This window comes from Rhinoderma darwinii, unplaced genomic scaffold (genome assembly GCF_050947455.1).
Source record: "Rhinoderma darwinii isolate aRhiDar2 unplaced genomic scaffold, aRhiDar2.hap1 Scaffold_94, whole genome shotgun sequence".
NCBI lineage: Eukaryota > Metazoa > Chordata > Amphibia > Anura > Rhinodermatidae > Rhinoderma > Rhinoderma darwinii.
Genome location: NW_027464514.1, coordinates 1,759,919 through 1,778,549, shown reverse-complemented (window position 1 = coordinate 1,778,549; position 18,631 = coordinate 1,759,919). Strand labels below are relative to the sequence as shown.

At 41.9% G+C, this 18,631-nt stretch overlaps 1 protein-coding gene across 1 annotated transcript; it reads left to right on the top strand.

The window, feature by feature from the left end:
• Positions 1-12,330: 12,330 nt before the first annotated feature.
• LOC142733356 (phosphatidylinositol polyphosphate 5-phosphatase type IV-like) lies at positions 12,331-17,920 on the top strand. Its single transcript, XM_075849521.1, has 12 exons — positions 12,331-12,964; positions 13,337-13,428; positions 13,650-13,774; positions 14,050-14,169; positions 15,143-15,238; positions 15,350-15,511; positions 15,691-15,806; positions 16,015-16,151; positions 16,359-16,466; positions 17,134-17,268; positions 17,389-17,474; positions 17,562-17,920. Exons 1-9 carry the CDS (start codon positions 12,650-12,652, stop codon positions 16,432-16,434), a joined length of 1,239 nt encoding a protein of 412 aa, XP_075705636.1. The 5' UTR covers positions 12,331-12,649; the 3' UTR covers positions 16,435-16,466; positions 17,134-17,268; positions 17,389-17,474; positions 17,562-17,920.
• Positions 17,921-18,631: the final 711 nt, after the last annotated feature.

The following is an 18,631-nucleotide window of genomic DNA, read 5'->3' as shown; positions in this document are numbered from 1 at the left end:
TCTGGCTGCGCAGAGAACAGCACGGGGAAAGATGGCGCCGACCCCGGCTGCACACAGGCACCGGACGCAAGTCCCAGCTCCTGTGAACATGCCGCATGGTAAGCAACCATGTCGGACCAATCACCTGTGTCCGCCATATTCACCCCACTGTCACGAAAATCGACCGCTGCCTCCGCGCCCGCATCAGCAGCTCGAGGCGGGTTGTACCGAGCCCGTGCCGGTTTAACAGCCACCCTCTTACCGCCATGGGGAAGGACGCCAGCGCGACGAGTGGGCGGGGGGGAGGGGGGCACTATGTCGACCGACGAAGCACCCGTCGACATAGGCCTAGGGGACCTGCTGGGACCACCGCATGACTGTGCAGCAGTCACAGCACCCCTCATAGCAACGGGGCTAGGGCTCTGTCGAACCGGAGGGCGTGTAACGCGCTGCGGCCTACCTCGAGTAGCCGCTCCCGACTGTTCCGTGCCGCGCTCTGATCCTCGCTTCTCTCCATCCTCCAACAGGGATTCCAGCCAGGCAGGTCCCTCCGATGCTACCCGCTGTGCCACCTTCCGCAACAGTTCTTCTGCCATCTTCTTGAAAGAACACGCTCTGAATCTCCACAGCAGCAGCAAAGGTGTTTCTTCCACTGCAGCTTGAAGGTAAGAGGGCTTTCTGCTCCAAACCCCTGCCTTATATCTTCTTAACCACGCCCCTCTTACCCCTTGTTAACCAATCCTGGTCCTGGGCATTATTTTAAACCGTTCCATCCTTTCTTAACCCCTTGCAGTCCCTGACACTCTCCCTAGGCGCTTCAGTGTCTGCAAAGAGAACTGAAAGAAATGGATACAGTGTTCATTGACCATCAGCAAATGCTGATCCACTCAGTGCACACAAGAGAACTGAAAGAAACGGATACAGTGTTCATTGACCATCAGCAAATGCTGATCCACTCACTGCACACAAGAGAACTGAAAGAAACGGATACAGTGTTTATTGACCAACAGCAAATGCTGATCCACTCACTGCACACAAGAGAACTGAAAGAAACGGATACAGTGTTCATTGACCATCAGCAAATGCTGATCCACTCAGTGCACACAACACAGCACACTTGGAATAAAGATCATTATACCTCTGTTATCAGATCTCTACAAAGTTTACCACAAAGCGACGAATATAGCTCAATTCAAAGTCATATTCTTACCAACCTCAGTCAATAAAAAGGTTTGGTTTCTTGTATGAGAATTAGCAAATGATAGCTAATTATACATAAGGCAAATTGTGCCTTCATGGAGCAGGATAGGGGGTCATCTGCACCGTCATTTAATTTGACCTACGTTGGACAATTGTAAAAAAAAAAAAAAAAAAAAATGTAATTACATTTGTTAAATAAAGTTTATTGCTTTCACTATTTTAATTTTCCCTAGGAACCATGACTCTTATCCCTTCTTCCCATTTCCTTAATAAAAATGAGTACAATACTGGTGGTACACACCATTGTGGTTCCCAAAACTCACTCTATGGGGGGATTCACACGAGCGTGATTTGCGTGTGTGCAGGCCGCGTTTTTTTCGCGCGCCACGCACAGCCCTATAGAAGTCAATGGGGCAGTTCAAACAGTGCGTGATTTTTGCGCAGCATTTGTTTGCTGCGTACAAAACGCGACAGGTTCAATATCTCTGCTTATTTCGCGCATCACGCACCCATTGAAGTCAATGGGTGCGTGAAAATCACGCACCCATTGAAGTCAATGGGTGCGTGAAAATCACGCATGTCATACGGTGGCAGCAGCGCCGAACGCGCGTTTTTCACGCAGGACACGTTGGCTCTATGCTAAGGAGTTTGAACTAACTAGTTGAAACCAGCAGAAAAGCAGGAAGTAGCTTAGACAGCAGGTTTTCAAAAAGAGGCCAAACCGTTTACTACAGCACCACAAGCAGCTTGCAGCCATGCCTCGCCAGATGGATGTTGCTAAGCTCATCGCTTTAGTTCAGGAGCGTCCGGAGGTCTGGAACACCCATGCGGAGTCATACCATGTGCCGCACAGTCAAGGAGGCAGCATGGGAGCATATTGCCGAGGCGGTGTTCGAGCAGGAGTGGGCCGACAGCCGCACCCGTGACCGCCAACGCATTGGTGAGTGTATATATGTGTGTCGACATATATGTGTATAATGACATCCATATTGCCTATTGCGTCCCTGGTGAATCAATGCCTGTCATTGGCAACGTTTCCGTTCAGTGGCATCTTTATAGTATCATCAAGTTAGGTGTGTTCTTGTGTGGACGTGTGGTACAGTAGTTTATATGCACTGTCTGTGTGCGCAGTAACATCTGGTGTGTTTGTTGAATGATGTGTTCTTTATTATTTATACAGTGGACGATGTAAAGAGACGGTGGCGAAGCTCAAGGGACCAGTTCCGGAGAGAATATGGTTCCGGCAGGCGCAGCGGAGAAGGTGGCACCAGGAAACGCCGCTATATTTATTATGAGCAGTTGTTGTTCCTGCGGGAAATAATGGACATGCAACCGTAAGTACTCGTTGTTGTCCCTTTTTGCAAACGTGATCTCCCAAAAATGTAAGATACGCCAAAGCAGCTTTGTGTTTGCACAGTAAATTGGGTTCCTCAACTGACGTCTCTCCTATATTCTAGAACTAGCGACACTCTTGACGCGTCTGAAGAGGAGGCACGGCCCGAGTCTAGCCAGGCGTCCGAAGCCGCCGCTCCCCTGGTCACCCTAACCCCGGACCCCACCAGAGAGGATCCAGTCCCAGTCGCCTCAGCGCCTGAAGCTGGGTCACCGAACCAAGTGGCACCTAGCCATGCAGCACCCCGCCGCAGACGCCCTGTCAACCCACCCGCAGATGCACTGGTGGACGCGCGTGTTCTGGAGTACCTGCGCCGTGCAGCCGATGAGGACAACCACGACTTTTTTTGTCGCAGCATGGCACCTTTAATGCGCCGGGTACCAGTGCATAGGCTGGTGCGGCTGCAATCGAATATGCTGTCGCTAATCGACAGTGCTACACCCCCGCTTAGTCCAGGGCGGTGCTTCACAGCTATCAAGCAGTGGCGTAGTGTCTTTATGCCCTCCGCGGGGGTCCATTTTCCAGGGCCCTCCCAACCTGCCCCTGGAATATCGCAGATGCCGCAATATCCTCCAGGCCCAAGATACCTCTCCCCTGGCCCAATGGCTCGCCCTGTCCGTCACTTACCTCCATACTCCCTACCTGCCCCAAGTTTACAGTCTCCCATGCAGCCTCACGGCTACCAGACCCAGTATCACCCCCACTATGCTGTGCAGGAACATCCTCATCAGGGCCGGGGACAGCATAGTGGTGCGGATATGTCTACTTACACCTCGCCGCCCCATGCCTATCACAATCTGTAGGGGCGTGTGTGTTCTAAGGCCAAATGTTAAAAAGCCATGACAGCCTAGGAATCCTTCCAGGTTTCTTTATGCAATGCATCATGTTGGTGCCAATTTTTGTTGGGGTATGTTCTCCCGCGTGTGTTTTTTTGTGTTATGGAGTGTATGTGCAAATAACATAAACGCCAATGTTTTATATATTTCACTCCCGTGTGGACAATCCTTCTGTTACATAGATCACCGATTTCTACAGCCTCTACCGCTATGAGGTGCCATGGCGTAAGTGGTTTGGACGGTATGACATTTCTCCACCACATCGTTGAGGTCTTCGTTGATCGGAAGGGGTTTGGAATACCAGGAACTGAGGTGTTATTAGTATAGTTATTGTTTGCCCATACCTACCTTTACTCACGCAGAAAGGGGCGCTGACATATAGGGCAGGAAATCCTTTGTCTACACAAGAGGATGTTATGTCCAGGAATTATTGGCTTAAAAAAAGGGTATTCCAAACGCCTCCCGAGCCCACGTCAAGGGGCCTCAAGTTTTGCGAGTCCCTAACCCCCCCCCCCCCAAATCAAAAAAGGACTAGAGGGATAAACAGACGTTCGACAAAAGAATACTAACTTCACCACACCTCAAATGGCTACGTTCTGGCAGGTTACATCTCAAGGCTGGCTGTCAAAATACTCAGCAAATTGGTGGCGCACTCGCAGGCCAGATGTCGGTGGCCGCCCTGGCCGAGCTGCCTGGGCGAGGCTGGTGGTGGGTGCAGATGTTAACATATATTCCCCATCATGAGTGGCATCATGGATGCGGGTAAAGTTGTGCAGCACAACACAGGCTTTGATCACACATGTCAAATTTGACGGCGACATTTGCATTGCTGTCATCAGGACCCTCCACTTGCTGGTCATGATGCCAAAGGCGCATTCCACCACTTTCCGTGCTCTGCCTAGCCGGTTATTGAAAATGCGCCTACGGTTATCCATGCCCCTCCGCGCATATGGATGCATGACTTGTCTGCTGAGGGCAAAACCCTCATCTGCAACCATAACATAAGGAACGGGTGGACCGCTGGTGCCAGGGAGGATGCTAGGCTCGGGAACATCAAGTTGGTTAGACATTAGACGCTGGCCCATTCTGGACGAGCGAAAAATGCGGGCATCCGCAGAGCTTCCATAGGACCCGATGTCCACGATGGTAAAGCACAAATTACAGTCCGACAGGGCCAGCAAGACTATGGAAAAAAACTGCTTGTAGTTGAAGTATCGAGACCCAAAGAGGGGGGGGGTTTTGGACACGGATGTGCTTCCCATCCAGTGCACCAATACAGTGGGGAAATTGAGTGTTGGTTTCAAACTGCTGGGCTATTCGAAGCCAGTGTTGGGCCGTAGGCTGAGGGATCACGCTGCTCTTCAATCTCAGCCACAGGACCACACAGGTTGCTGGGACAATGCCGGAAATAGTGGACACTCCAAGAAGGAATTCGAAATGAAGGGAATGGTAGCTATTGCCAGTCGCCAAAAATCGACAGGAAATCAGGAAAACAAACCACAAAGCCAACATGTTAGGTAGGACATGAAGCACCTAAAACAGTGTGTAACCTGGATAACGAAACAGCACATACCGTAAGGTGACAAGGAGACGCTCCTCTGGGGAAATACCGAAGCGCATGTTGGTGTCCTGATTATTGGTTATTGCAGGCCGAACCAGCTCCAGCAGCATATCAAAGGCAGGCACAGACAGGCGGCAAAAGGAGCGAAATTTTTCGGGGTGACGACGGAGGTCAGCAAAGAGGGTATGAAAATGCCCTTTAGAGGTGCGTTGGGCCACTATTGGGTGAACCCACATCCTACCTGATCTCCGCCGGTGTGGCCATAGAATGCTACCGCGTTGGCCAAACCTCCGGGATACCATCCATGCTAATAGGACACGGGCCAGAGAGCTAGGTGGCATCAATGCAGTGTGGCATACAAAGTAACCGCAAATACTGGTTTGAACACTGGGTTGCACCAAAAGCACACAAATGAAGAAACACAGGTGCACACATCAAGCAGGGGTGTTGCTTTCTTGGCCTTTTTGTATGCTGGCGTAAACAGAACAGCTGCGTGCGTTTTTTACACGCGCAGGAAAAACGCATGTCTTACGCGCGTAATACACGCACACATGGTTAAAATACGCATGGCACACGCTGCTGACACGCGCGCAAAACGCTGCGTTTTTTGCGCGCGCAAAAACGCAACGTTCGTCTGAATCTGCCCTATATGATATAAAAAAAGAGAGTGTATTTGCAAAATCCCTATTACTGAAAAAAAAGTAAACCAATATATATTAGCCCATAATGGACAAGATTGTGGTATGCGATGTGAGCATTTACTGATGCATATGCCGAATGTGCACTGCAAATGCAGTGTGAATGGACCTTTAGACAACCTTTTTACACAACCCCTCAGTTGGGTAAAGCAGAAATCCAGTGTAAGGAGCGACTCTACCTTTGCAGGACTTTCCATATTTGTGTCTTACACTGACGTCCGATTTGCTGTCCGATTCCCCCATTGATAACAGCAGATTGTGGTAGGAGCTCAACAGAAGGCCCCCTGTGGTTAGCATATTGCTAAGGTTGTCCTTAACCCCTTCCTGCTCCGCTCATTACTATTACAACAAGCTGAGCAAATTGTTCGTGCTCAGCTCAGTAACAGTATGGTGCAGGTGAAATCCAGCGCCATTCCCAACCCCCGACACATTTATGAGTTGTGATACCTGCTGTATCGTACAGCAGTTATCACAGCTCATACCTCGGGGATCGATAGCAGTGGTTTACGCCGATTGACCCCTTAAATGCAGCGCTCAATAGCAATCACCAAAACTTAAGGGGTTACAACGCCATCGGCGGCCTTGCGACGCAATTGCGGGGTGCCGATGGTTGCTATGGTAACCGGAGAACTAATAATAGCCACTGGGTCTGCCATCTGCAGAAGGCGATTACATAAGTATTGTAAGATATTATAACAGCGATCGGACAGTTGGACCTTTGGGGTCCAGTGGTGGTGGTGGTGGTTACTTGTTGTTGCTGTATCTTGGACAGTTTATGGGTCAGTTTAGTGGTACTTTTTAGTCCATGTGTCCTTAGGACATGTTTATTATGTCATCACAAACTTGACGTTTGTGTCCCATATTTTTTGTGAAGGTTTTTTCTTTAGTAGTGTATCTAGCCTTATAGGGGATGTTGTTCCCAGTAAAATATATTTTTGTGCCACTTGGGAAATCTCTCTACATTGTGACTTTTGCCTGATCAAACCGAGTTGTGATACATTGTTTGCACCATATAAATAACTATATATTTGAAATTGTGTATTTTCTGACCACCACTGCAATCCTTTGTTTTAGATTATTTTAACTGTTTTTATGAGATTATATTATATTATCTGTATATATTGCACTAATAAAGATATTTTGTTATTGACCATGTGTCGTTTTGCTATATGGTTATGCGGTATACATTTGTAGGTATTTGACAGGTATAATACCCTGCAACACATAAGTATTGTAGGATATTATAACAGCGATCGGACTGTTGGACCTTCAAGTCCCTAGTGAGACGAAAAAAATTTTTTTTATACAAAAATAAAAAAGTAAGAATTTAAAGTAATAAATTTAAAACTCACCCTTTTTCCATTATCAAGAACTTAATTATTAGAAAAAATAAATAAACTATACGAATTGGCATCGCCGCATCCGTAATGGTCTGAACTATAAAAATATTATGTAATTTATCCAATGCAGTGAACGCCATAAAAATAAATAATAAAAAACGATACCAGAATTGCTATGTTTTTGGTCATCAAAATTTTTTTTTATAAAAAGTGATCAAAAAGTTGCATGTATCCAAAAATGGTACAAATAAAAAGAAATATAGCTCGAATTGCAAAAAACCAGCCCTCATACAGCTCTATCGACCAAAAAATAAATAAAAAATGTATGGTTCTCAGAATGTGGCAACAGAAAAAGTACATTCTTTTTACAAAATAAATGTTATTGTGCAAATAGTTGTAAAACATAAAAAAGCAATATAAATTTGGTATCACCAGAATCGTACTGACCCACAGAATAAAGTAAATATGTCAATTATAGTGCACGGTGAACGCTGTAAAAAAAAGAATAAAAAACAATAGCAGAATTGCTGTTTTTTGGTCACCACGCTTCTCAAAAAATAGAATAAAAAGTGATCAAAAAGTTGCATGTATCCAAAAATGGTACCGGTAAAAACTACAGATTGTCCCGCAAAAAAATAAGCCCTCACACTGCTCTGTCACAAAAAAGAAGTTATGGCTCTCAGAATATGGCGACACAAAATGTGCAGAGTGCAATCCAAAAGGGGGATAAGATCGGGCACCATTTATCAGTGTGACACAGGCCACAGAACTGCGGATTATTATTTATTTACCACATTATTATATCCTCTTATTATATACTGATGTACTCCGCACAGCTTACATATGCCCCCAGATTATAAACTGAAATACCAGCAAAACCCCAAACAGAAAAATTACTGAGCAAAATCTGTGCTTCATAAACCAAATGGCGCTCCCGCCATTCTGAACCCTTCAGTGTGTCCAAACAGCAGATCCACATCCACATATATGGCATTGCCATACCCGGGAGAAACGGCTTAACAGTTTATGATGTATTTGTCTTCAGGGGCACAAGCTGGGTATAACATATTGTGCACTAAAATGGCATATCAGCGGAAAATCCACTGCACATTTTTCTAGTAAAAACAGTAGTATTGGGTCATACTCACTGCACCCCTTAATAAATGCCTTGAGGGGTATATTTTAAAAAATGGGGTCACTTCTTGGAAGTTTGTTTTACTATTTGACCTCAGAGCCCTGCAATTGGGGGCAAACTATGGAAAAATCACTAACATAGACCTCAAATGTGCATGGTGCTCTTTCACTCCTATGATCTAACACCAATCCAGCAAAATCTGCGCTCCTACAGCCAAATGGCGCTCCTTCTCTTCAGAGCCCTGCCGTGTGCCCAAACAGCTGTTTAGGGCCACATATGGGATATTGCTGTACTCAGGAGAAATTTAGTAAAAAATTGTGTGGTGTTTTTTTCTCCAATTACCCCTTGTAAAAATAAAACATTTAGAGCTAAAACAGCAATGTTTCGGGAAAAATTTAATTTGTAATTTTCACTGCCTAATTCTAATAAAATCTATGAAACAGCATTGGGGGTCAAAATATTCACTACCACCCTACAGCTGCATGCCAAACGGGGCACCTGCCATTCTGAGCCCTGCCGTATGTCCAAATAGCAGTTTATGACAACATATGGGGTATTATGCTACTTGAGAGAACTTGATTTACAAATGTTGGTGTCCTTTTTCTCTTTCATTCTTTGTGAAAATGAAAAATTTTTAGATTTTAATTTCTATGACCTAATTTCAATAAATTCAGCAAAACAACTGTGGGGTTAAAATGCACACTATACCGTTAGATGAATTACTTGGGAGTGTAGATCCGAAATTGTGTCTTTTTGGGGATGTTTCCTATGTTTTGGCACCACAAGACCTCTTCAAACATGACATAGTGCCTAAAATATATTCTAATAAAAAGGAGGCCCCAAAATCTAGTAGGTGCTCCTTTGCTTCAATAGATATTGAGTTAAGTTTCTCTGGTAAAACCTTCTGAGTTACAGAAAAAAAAATTGATTATAATGGAATTTCTTTAAAAAATATATATATATTTGTCAATTTCACCTCCAAAATGTTAACTAGTAACTATTTTGTTTTGTATTACTATCTGTCTTAGAAGCAGATACACTCAAATTTAGAAAAATCAAAATTTTTCAAAAATTTCTCTAAATGTAGGTGTTTTTTACAAATAAACACTAAAGGTATTGACCAAATTTTACCACTAACATAAAGTACAATGTGTCACGAGAAAAAATTCTCCGAATCGCTGGGATAAAGAATAGCATTCAAAAGTTATTACCAGATAAAGAGACACAGGTCAGATTTGAAAAATGGTGTCTGAGCCTTAAGGCCCAAACTAGGCGGCGTCTTTAAGGGGTTAAAGTGGTTTTACATCTCATAAAGTGGGGGAATACAATTAGGATATGCCATCACTTTCTGATCCTGGAGTTCTGACTGCCATGACTACTTGATGTTTAGTAAAGCCAATCCCTGTCTTTACAGTTTACCAAATGGGCCATCAATGGTCTAAGAAATGACCCAGATGAAGAGACTATGAAGAAATTCTTCAGTTCTCTTGACTATAAATGCAGCAGAGATTGTGGTATCCATATAATGCAGCCATTTTTAATGAATACATATGGTTGTTGGCCTTCTACCCTCTCTGGTAGGCCTATGATATATATAATTTACGCTGCATTCGTTCACATCAGGTACGACCGTCTTGTCTCAGGATGTCTAGATCGATTCTTACCCCCTCTATTACCATTCTAGGACATGGTTCATGAGGTAATGGCTGCCCACAGCTGTTCTACCTATTACAAGCTGGTGGGGGAATTGTGAAGCAGTATGTATTCAGTATTGTAAGGAGTAAGAGGGCTGAGCACAGGAGATGCAGCATGTAGCGTGTTCTTACTGGTGCACAGTCACATCCTCTAATGGGGGTCTTTATTAAAATTCAAAATTAAAATGATGTATTTTCTGATAATATAAATTATTTCCCCCATGTCACACAGACATAAATTATAATTTATCACCTATAAAGAATTCATCAGAGTACGTTCCCATTAAAAACTACAATTTCATTTATTTTCAATAAAAAAATTCTCTATACAGTAAAGAAATTGATGAAAATACCCGGAAAAAATTAGCGCTCACAGATCACACTAAACTTTTCTAGAGGTACAAATCATACAATATCATCAAATTCATATTCGCAATACAAGTTATAATAACCTGAATAAGATTATCACTATCTCCCTGCTGTGTGCACTGATGTTCTCTAAAAAGAGTCCCATATTAGTTTGCAGTTTAAGAGAAGTATAAATCAATAGGTAACATACCCCAGGTGGATCTGCAGCGCTACCCCAACGTACGTTTCGCTTGAGCTTCGTCAGGAGAGTGAAATGATAATTTATCAGATGTTCAGCAGCTGCAGATCCTTACAGATTGTAATAACTATACACACACTAAACCGACTGTGAGAGATGAACATTACAAGTTCTATGCACCACCAGTGACCCATATGCCCGACTTTTATCATATATTATGGGATTTAATTCTATTCCTGAGCTGTAATCTTGGCAGTGCTGGGTAAGAGTCTGACCACAGACAAACATTATGAATATAGAAATTGCATTAAAAATGTACATAAAAATCAAACAATAAAATGAATGGTGAAGCCATACTGATATATGTAAATGATAAGTGTGGTCATAAAAGCAGCTCACACCGGGTATAGCTATTGTGATGTCACTACTATAAAAAATTATAGTAAATCCATATTGAAATATGCAAATTATTGGTGTGGTGATAAAAGCAGCTCACCTCGGGTATAGCTATTGTGATGTCACAGAGCATAGGTATATACTATGGTGCTGGCCACAGATCTGTCACTCATCAGTTGGATGTGACCGGTAAGTTCTCTACCAATGCTACATCTGTACTTCTCGCTAATCCATTTGTTTTATTAGGAACATTGAATTATTCAATTTCTAGAAGATATTGTGTGATAGTGATAGTAATATGATATTAGTATTAGTGTGCAATTAAATTGCTCAAGTATCTTAGATGTGCAGGGTAAATGCACAAAATTTGAGCTCCCTTATTATCATTATGTATACCACTTGTAAAGGAGAAATTTCAATATGGTCATATTAGAGGACTGTATATTAGGGGACTATATTTCCTTATATTAGTGTAGGTTCACCAGAAAAAATTATAAACAATTTAATTAAATTCTGAAATTTTATCAATTGATATAAAAATTATTTGGGGGGGAATTGATACTGGTCTGGGGATATTTGTCATGGTTTGGGCTAACATCCATGGCTTTGTAATGGGAAGTACAACAAGCTTATGATGGTGTAAAGGGTCATCTGTCCACATCCTTTTGGCCACATCGTGTACCTTGGGTTTATGTATTGTGATGTCACTACTATTAAAAATAATGATAAATCCATATTGAAATATGCAAATTACGGGTGTGGTCATAAAAGCAACTCACCCCGGGTACAGCTATTGTGATGTCACAGAGCATGGGTATATACTATGGTGCTGGCCACAGATCTGTCACTCATCAGTTGGATGTGACCGGTAAGTACTCTATCAGCGCTACGTCTCTAGATGAGTCTCATCTATCAGTTTCTTTATGAATATTTTATTCTTAGGTACAATTCTGCTGTGTATGCCATTTAAAGTTTAGTTTATATTTGGAATACTTATACAAATTTACTAAGAAGTTGCTAAATGGCAATATGGCGGCCTGTGACTTCTGCTCCATAGACAGAATGCAGCTTGCAGACAGAAATTAGCATCTGTATTCTGCTGGTAAATTGATAAAGCAACCACAAAGAAAGGGAATGTGAATGTCCCGCAGCCCTGAGAACGTATTATTGGAACCCTTCAGTTTATAATAGGAGTAATTCTCATAATAAATATTTACTAGGGAATTACTAATTATGCATTTTAGGTTCTCTACTTATGTAAAATACGCTATTATTATTAATAATTACTAGTATAAAAATATTAGGGAAGTGATTTATTAAGAACAGCCCTGACCCCCTAATACTGTATCCTCAATAGCAATTGTCATTTTTCATTAATTAATTAATTTATATATATATATAGTGTAATATTGTCTATAACAAATTACAGAGGTTCTAAATTATGGTTAGTATCTCATATAAAAATTACATAAACCCCGTAAATGTCATACTGTGTCAATTCAACCAATACATTGTTCCAACATCCAGACCCCAAGCAATGTCATTCACAGCTGGTCCAAGCCCCAAGACCCCAAGCAATGTGATCTTCAAACACTTCTGATTGACCAGATCCTGTACTTGGAATGCCGCTTTTATAACTAATTTCTCCAGCTGGTTCCCTCAGAGTTTTTTCGCTAACTATTTCTTTCTCTGGTCATTCTAGATCTTGCTGTTGGATTGACACTGTGTTACTTACTGTGTTGCTTTTACGGTCAGCGATTTGTCCTATTTTCAGAGAACTAGAGGCGATTAGTTAAATTCAATCTTTACTGCCTCCTGGTTTTCTACCACGGACATTGGTGCAGTTTTGCACCCGGGGCATTAAACAACCATGCCCTTTTGGAGAAAAACAAAAAAATATCATGTCTCTCAGATTCCTGATAAAGGAAATCTGATGAAAGAGATACCAACTATGGAGGAGCCTAACATCTCGCTCCAGACGTTTTCTATCATCAAAGACATACCAGCTGAAAAATGCAGCGATCCAAGTCACAGCAAACCGTGTGACATTGGCTCAAAGAACACCAAGAAGAGCGCAATCAGGAGCTTGGGCAGCAGCGCTGTGATTGGCGCTAAAGAACTGGATCGCTGTTTCCCAAATAGACGGCTGAGATTATACGTTGCCACCTGGAATATGGAGGGGAAGGTGAGAAGTAATGTACAATATCTATTGTGACCCATCAGTGTGTCTGATCTACAGTTGGATAAATTGGGTCAGTAACCATGTGTCTTTAGTTTGCAGTTGGATATCACATAGACATATTATATCCTACCCTAGGCCCACATTTTCTAAACATTTGGGCCAATCACTGTTGCTGCACACACTGCAAACTGTCAAACTAATAACCTATGTCTTTGGAATGGCAATACCTCCGATCCTAAGACTGCAGCCCTGGCCATAGTCTATAAAGACTAAAATCCAATTCGATCAGATATAATTTTTTGTAGGCGATATAGAAGATGTCAGTTTGGTTGGTGCTCTGTGTATACATTATTAATATCTTCATATTTTGAGCAGGAGTTCCCACAAAATCTAGAGGATCTGCTGTTGCCATCAGATGACACCAAGGACATTTATGTAATTGGCGTTCAGGAAGGATGTCCAAACAGGTAAGTCTTCTCAGGTTGTCTTACACCAGCCTATGTCTGCAGATGGACTACAGGTCGGCTGATTGAAATTCTCTCTCGACCTTCTACTTAGTATAGGATCGCTCCTTAATTTTCCTATTTAACCCCAGAGGTTATAATATTGATTGTTTAATAGATGAGTTGAGTATTTTAATCTGGTGTCATTTATTAATATGTAAACTTGAAATTGTGTCTTCTTGTAGACGGGAATGGGAGATAAAATTACAGGAGACCCTTGGTCCGCACTACGTGCTATACCACTCATCCGGGCTCGGAGTCTTGTATCTCACCATCTTTATTCGACGGGAGCTGATCTGGTTCTGCTCAGGTAAGATTGACTTTCTCACATCTACATAATAAGTCCTAATTGAAGTCATTAGTTGGAACTTCTTATTTAGTCATTAGAACTAGATGTCTGAGAACCCAACTCTCAGATTCTTCACTGTGGAGTATTGGAGATCTGAGAGTTTACTCCACAGTTACGAAGTGTGAAATGATGTTGTAGTAATATTTCCAGCGTTTAATAGGAAAATATCTGTATCATTGTTGCATGTGGTACTATTAACCACTGACCCTTCTCCTTGTGTTTCATTTCTTATACAGAGGTAGAGCACACCCATGTAACAACCAGGCTATTCCACCATGTAAAAACTAAAGGAGCTTTGGGTGTTGCCTTCACTGTCTTTGGGACATCATTCCTGTTTATTAATTCCCATATGAGATGTAAGTATGTCCGATATTAATATGTGACTATGTACAGTTTTACTGTGTAAAAAAGTGCTGCTGTTTCATAAAAAACTATAATATATGAGATGATATGAAAAGATCTGTACTATTATTGTTTTGGTGCAAAATGAAAGGTTCTTCCTTATTTGGTCAAACTTCTTCTAATCCATCAAACTTATTCTTTGTAATAAGAGACAAGTAATAGTGGAAGGATTAATGGCCTAATGTCCTTTACAGACTGTTAGGCTGGGTTCACACGACCTATTTTCAGACGTATTGGAGGCGTTTTACACCTCGAAATACGTCTGAAAAAAAGCCTCGAATACGTCGGCAAACATCTGCCCATTCATTTCAATGGGTTTGCCGATGTACTGTGCTGACGACCTGTAATTTTACGCGTTGCTGTCAAAAGACGCAAATAACAGCCTCGTCAAAGAAGTGCAGGACACTTCTAGGGACGTAATTGGAGCCGTTTTTCATTGAATCCAATAAAGAACAGCTCCAAATTACGTCCGTAATTGACGCCTCGCAAAATGCGAGTACGAGCAATTACGTCTGAAATGCAGGAGCTGTTTTCTCCTGAAAACAGCTCCGTAATTTCAGCCGTAACTGACGTTATCGTGTGCACATACCCTAATAGAAATACTGTATCCTCTGTCAAGAAAATGATTGTGTCTTAGATTTACAGTAACAGAAATATCAGTGTGTCTGGTGTACAGAGTGCGGACCCACATCATGGAACTCCACCAGTCTCATCTTCTAAAATGTCAATAGAAACCCTATTCAAATAAATACTATTTGCAGAAAATTCATTGTTGAGGGAACATTCAGACTACACAGCCCAAGAAGTAGATATGATACCTAGATAATATATGATAAAGAAACCTATTGTCAGAGAAAACTTAAATATGGTGGTTGTCCTAAATTCCAGGGGGTCATATTTACTGATATGTATATTTTTGGTTGGCAGTTGGGGCAGTCTACAAGAGGATCCAGGACTATAAAACCATCACTGAGGGTCTCCGTCTGCCTCAAATTATTCCGGAAAGAATCAACTCCAATGCCTGTGAGTATTACTTATGTGGTTGAACCTATCGATTCCTTTATCTATTTATCTCCATTGAGTCTAATGCAGTCACGTAGTCTAATTGTGTCCTGTGTTTTTTTCATTCTACAGTGGACGTCACCAGCCGCTTTGATCGGGTTTTTTGGTTTGGGGACCTCAATTTTCAACTAAAAGAGGACAGAAAAAACGTGGAATCTCTTCTGAAAAACATTAAAGGAAGAGATATGTCCAGTCTCCTCAAACACGACCATCTGAATGACGCCAAGAACAACGGTACAGTTACTAGTAGACAGATCTCTATCACTCCTCAGCCATTACCACATACACCTCAACAGATCAATACAAATCACTGTCATGATGGTGGATATGTTCACCACATTCTTATATAGCCCTACATCTCTTGCACATGTTTTTAATACTGACATTGAGTTTTTTTTTTCTTTTAACTTAAGGGTCCATATTTGTAGGGTTTAAGGAGCACACCATTGAATTCCTTCCTACATACAAGTTCGACATTGGCACAGACACCTACGATACATCAGAAAAGCAGAGAATTCCATCATATACGGTAAGATATCTTATTTCCAGGTCTACAGAGCTAAAGAAACAATAGATGTCATGGATAGATTTTCAAACCTTAAATGCAAGAAAGTCTCAAAATTTATATTACTTAAATAAAATAGGCCGAAATGTTCAGTCTATGATGCTATGAGGTTTATAAATAAATGATAATATGATTGCACTGATGATATTTGTTATTTTCATGACCTCTACAGGACAGGGTGTTGTTTAAGAGCCAATACGAGGGAGATGTGCGAGTCCTGAGATACGACTCATGCCCTGTTTTGAAGACCTCAGACCACCGACCCGTTTTTGGCATCTTTGAAGTAAAGCTCAGACCTGGTTCAGATAAGTAAGTCATGTCCATGTTGTTGGTAAGATCCTTTCAGTAGCCGCCATTACTACATGGACCTTATAGCCAGAGCTCACACTTTGGGGAAGGTGGCTGTATACCTGGGTGACAGTACTGGAGTAATATAGGATGTGAAACAAAACAATTATTGTGTGGTTACCCGCTAACATTATTATATGTCTTACATCAGTATATTTCTCATTCCAGCATCCCATTGGCTGGTGGAAGCTTTGACCGCAAGATCTATTTGAAGGGCATTTGGAGGTTAGGACAAAAAAAGTAGCTGCGTCTGTTCATGTCCTGACAGCACATAAGGTGAGAGCATTGTACTTGTCTAGTATGTTTGCTGTGAGAATGTTCTTCCACCTCTTAAGTCTTCCTCTGAATCTGTCATTTAATTTATCAACCAACATAAAGAAATTGTAAATAAGTCATTCTATCTTCTAGTTACATTTTCTTGTTTTCAGATATTTTTTTAATTTCTAAATGAAGGTTGTGGGTTTTAGAGGAAAACTGTAAGCATGTATATAGTATAATAGATTGGTGGGAATTTATTAAGACTGACGTTTCTTATACCGGTCTTAATATAAAAAAAACTTGGAGTAAAATGTGCCTAATTTATGAAAACGCCCGCACCTTAATAACTAATAATCCATGTTATTATGATAAATGTGTCGGCCGCTGATGGCTCTGCTCCTCCAGCTACTCTCTGTACACTTTTTAGAAAAGTGCCGTAAGCGCAGAAACTACACAGATCACAATTTTTACCGCAAATTGTGACTTTTGTTCCGTTTATAACTTTTCTACATAAAAAAAACTGGCATAGAAAAGTAAAAAAATGTCCCCATTTGAAGTGTCTTAAAGAATCCTGCCACTAGGATGGATGGATACACTGTATTTTATGGTGCATTAGCTTCTAAGCAAGCATGATAGATACAAGGAACATTGTTATGGATGTAAGACATTACTTGGCATCTTGCAGGACTCCTAAGGAACATTTACCATCTCAGGTGCATAAAACAATGATTCCACCTTTGTGAACATCAGAAAGTTCCTGTAACATCCTGAACAGCGCAGCTTTAGATCAAACCCATCGCTTGGATCAACCATCTTCAAGGTTTGTATGTGTAATCCCCAGGATCTAATAGGAAAATCCGCAATAAAACATCTTCTATATTTTGTGCCTGCTAAGAAACACACATTAGTAGAGCATTAATAGCAAATATTTCTCTTGCAGCATAAACATCAATTCCGCGTTATATCTGGCGAGAACAGCGCTCCCTGTCACCGGAGGAGCCGCCATCGTTGCTGATAGAAAGAAAGGTAAGTTCCTCTAGATATGTCCTCTCTATATTTGTTAAGCAGCCTGAAAAATGAATATTTAATAGGGTTGTGCGCTTCTCCCCCCAGAGCAAGTCAGCAGATATCAACAGAACATCAACATCAATGCCAATAACAACCGAGGGCAGAACCCGCCATCTTACAAGTATCCCAATGGCGAGACTTAAAATTGTCTACATCTGTCACGGAAGAGACATCAGTGTGGTTATCGGGGCATCAATGTCACCCAGAAGACCAGGCCCAGAACAGGAGAACATGTCATCTCTTCCTGTGTCTCTGGAATACAGGTTTACCACCCCTTCCTGATACTACAGTATATACTGGGACATCTTCCATTGTTTTTGCTGGATCTTGTATAACATCATCTTTACCATCTTATATTTTGATCAACAAAAACCATAAATAAATCTTTAACATCAATCCATAAGTGTGACTGGTATTTATTAGTGTGTTCAGTGCCCGGCTGCAACTTACCACGGAGTATACAATTCACTTAACCGACTCTTCACAGCGCTATTTGTGTGACATCGCGTTTAATCCAGTGGTAGGTGACAGGACATTGTATCATATGTACACAATAGAGAGAGTATGGAACGTGCCGCCATATGTACTGGATTAGATCATATGTTGGAAAAAAAGTGACAGGAGATGTAAAACAGTGATATATTTGATAGTTGTTTAACCCCTTAACGCTCAGCGACGTAATATTCCGTTGTGCTGACCATCCCATCCCGTTCGCGCTCAGCGACGGAATATTAAGTCGCGGGAGTAACGGCCATTTCGGTCGTCTTCCCGACACATACAGGAGCTGTGGCAGCTGCTGTCTCGTACAGCAGTTGCCGCAGCTCCTACAGCGGGGACCGATCGCTGTGTCACCGCTGATTAACCCCTTAAAAGCCGCGTTCAATACTGAACGTGGCTTTTTAGGGGTTAAGCTACCATCGCAGGCCTGCTACACGATAGCGGCCGGCGATGGTGACTCCTAACAATGGCGTCCGGCTATGCCATCAAGGGAAGCCTAGTGGGTCCTGTCAGTGACTAGCTGACTGCTCTAATACACTGCACTACGCATTTACTAAATAAAAGTTTTAAAAGTAATAAAAGTAAAAATCCCCCCTTTTCCCTTATCAGTCCTTTAT

Coding starts and splice junctions, on each gene's coding strand:
- LOC142733356 (XM_075849521.1), top strand. CDS start 12,650: ATGCCCTTTTGGAGAAAAACAAAAAAATATCATGTCTCTCAGATTCCT. Junction 13,429..13,649: donor CAGGAAGGATGTCCAAACAG/GTAAGTCTTCTC, acceptor GTCTTCTTGTAG/ACGGGAATGGGAGATAAAAT. Junction 14,170..15,142: donor TATTAATTCCCATATGAGAT/GTAAGTATGTCC, acceptor TTTGGTTGGCAG/TTGGGGCAGTCTACAAGAGG.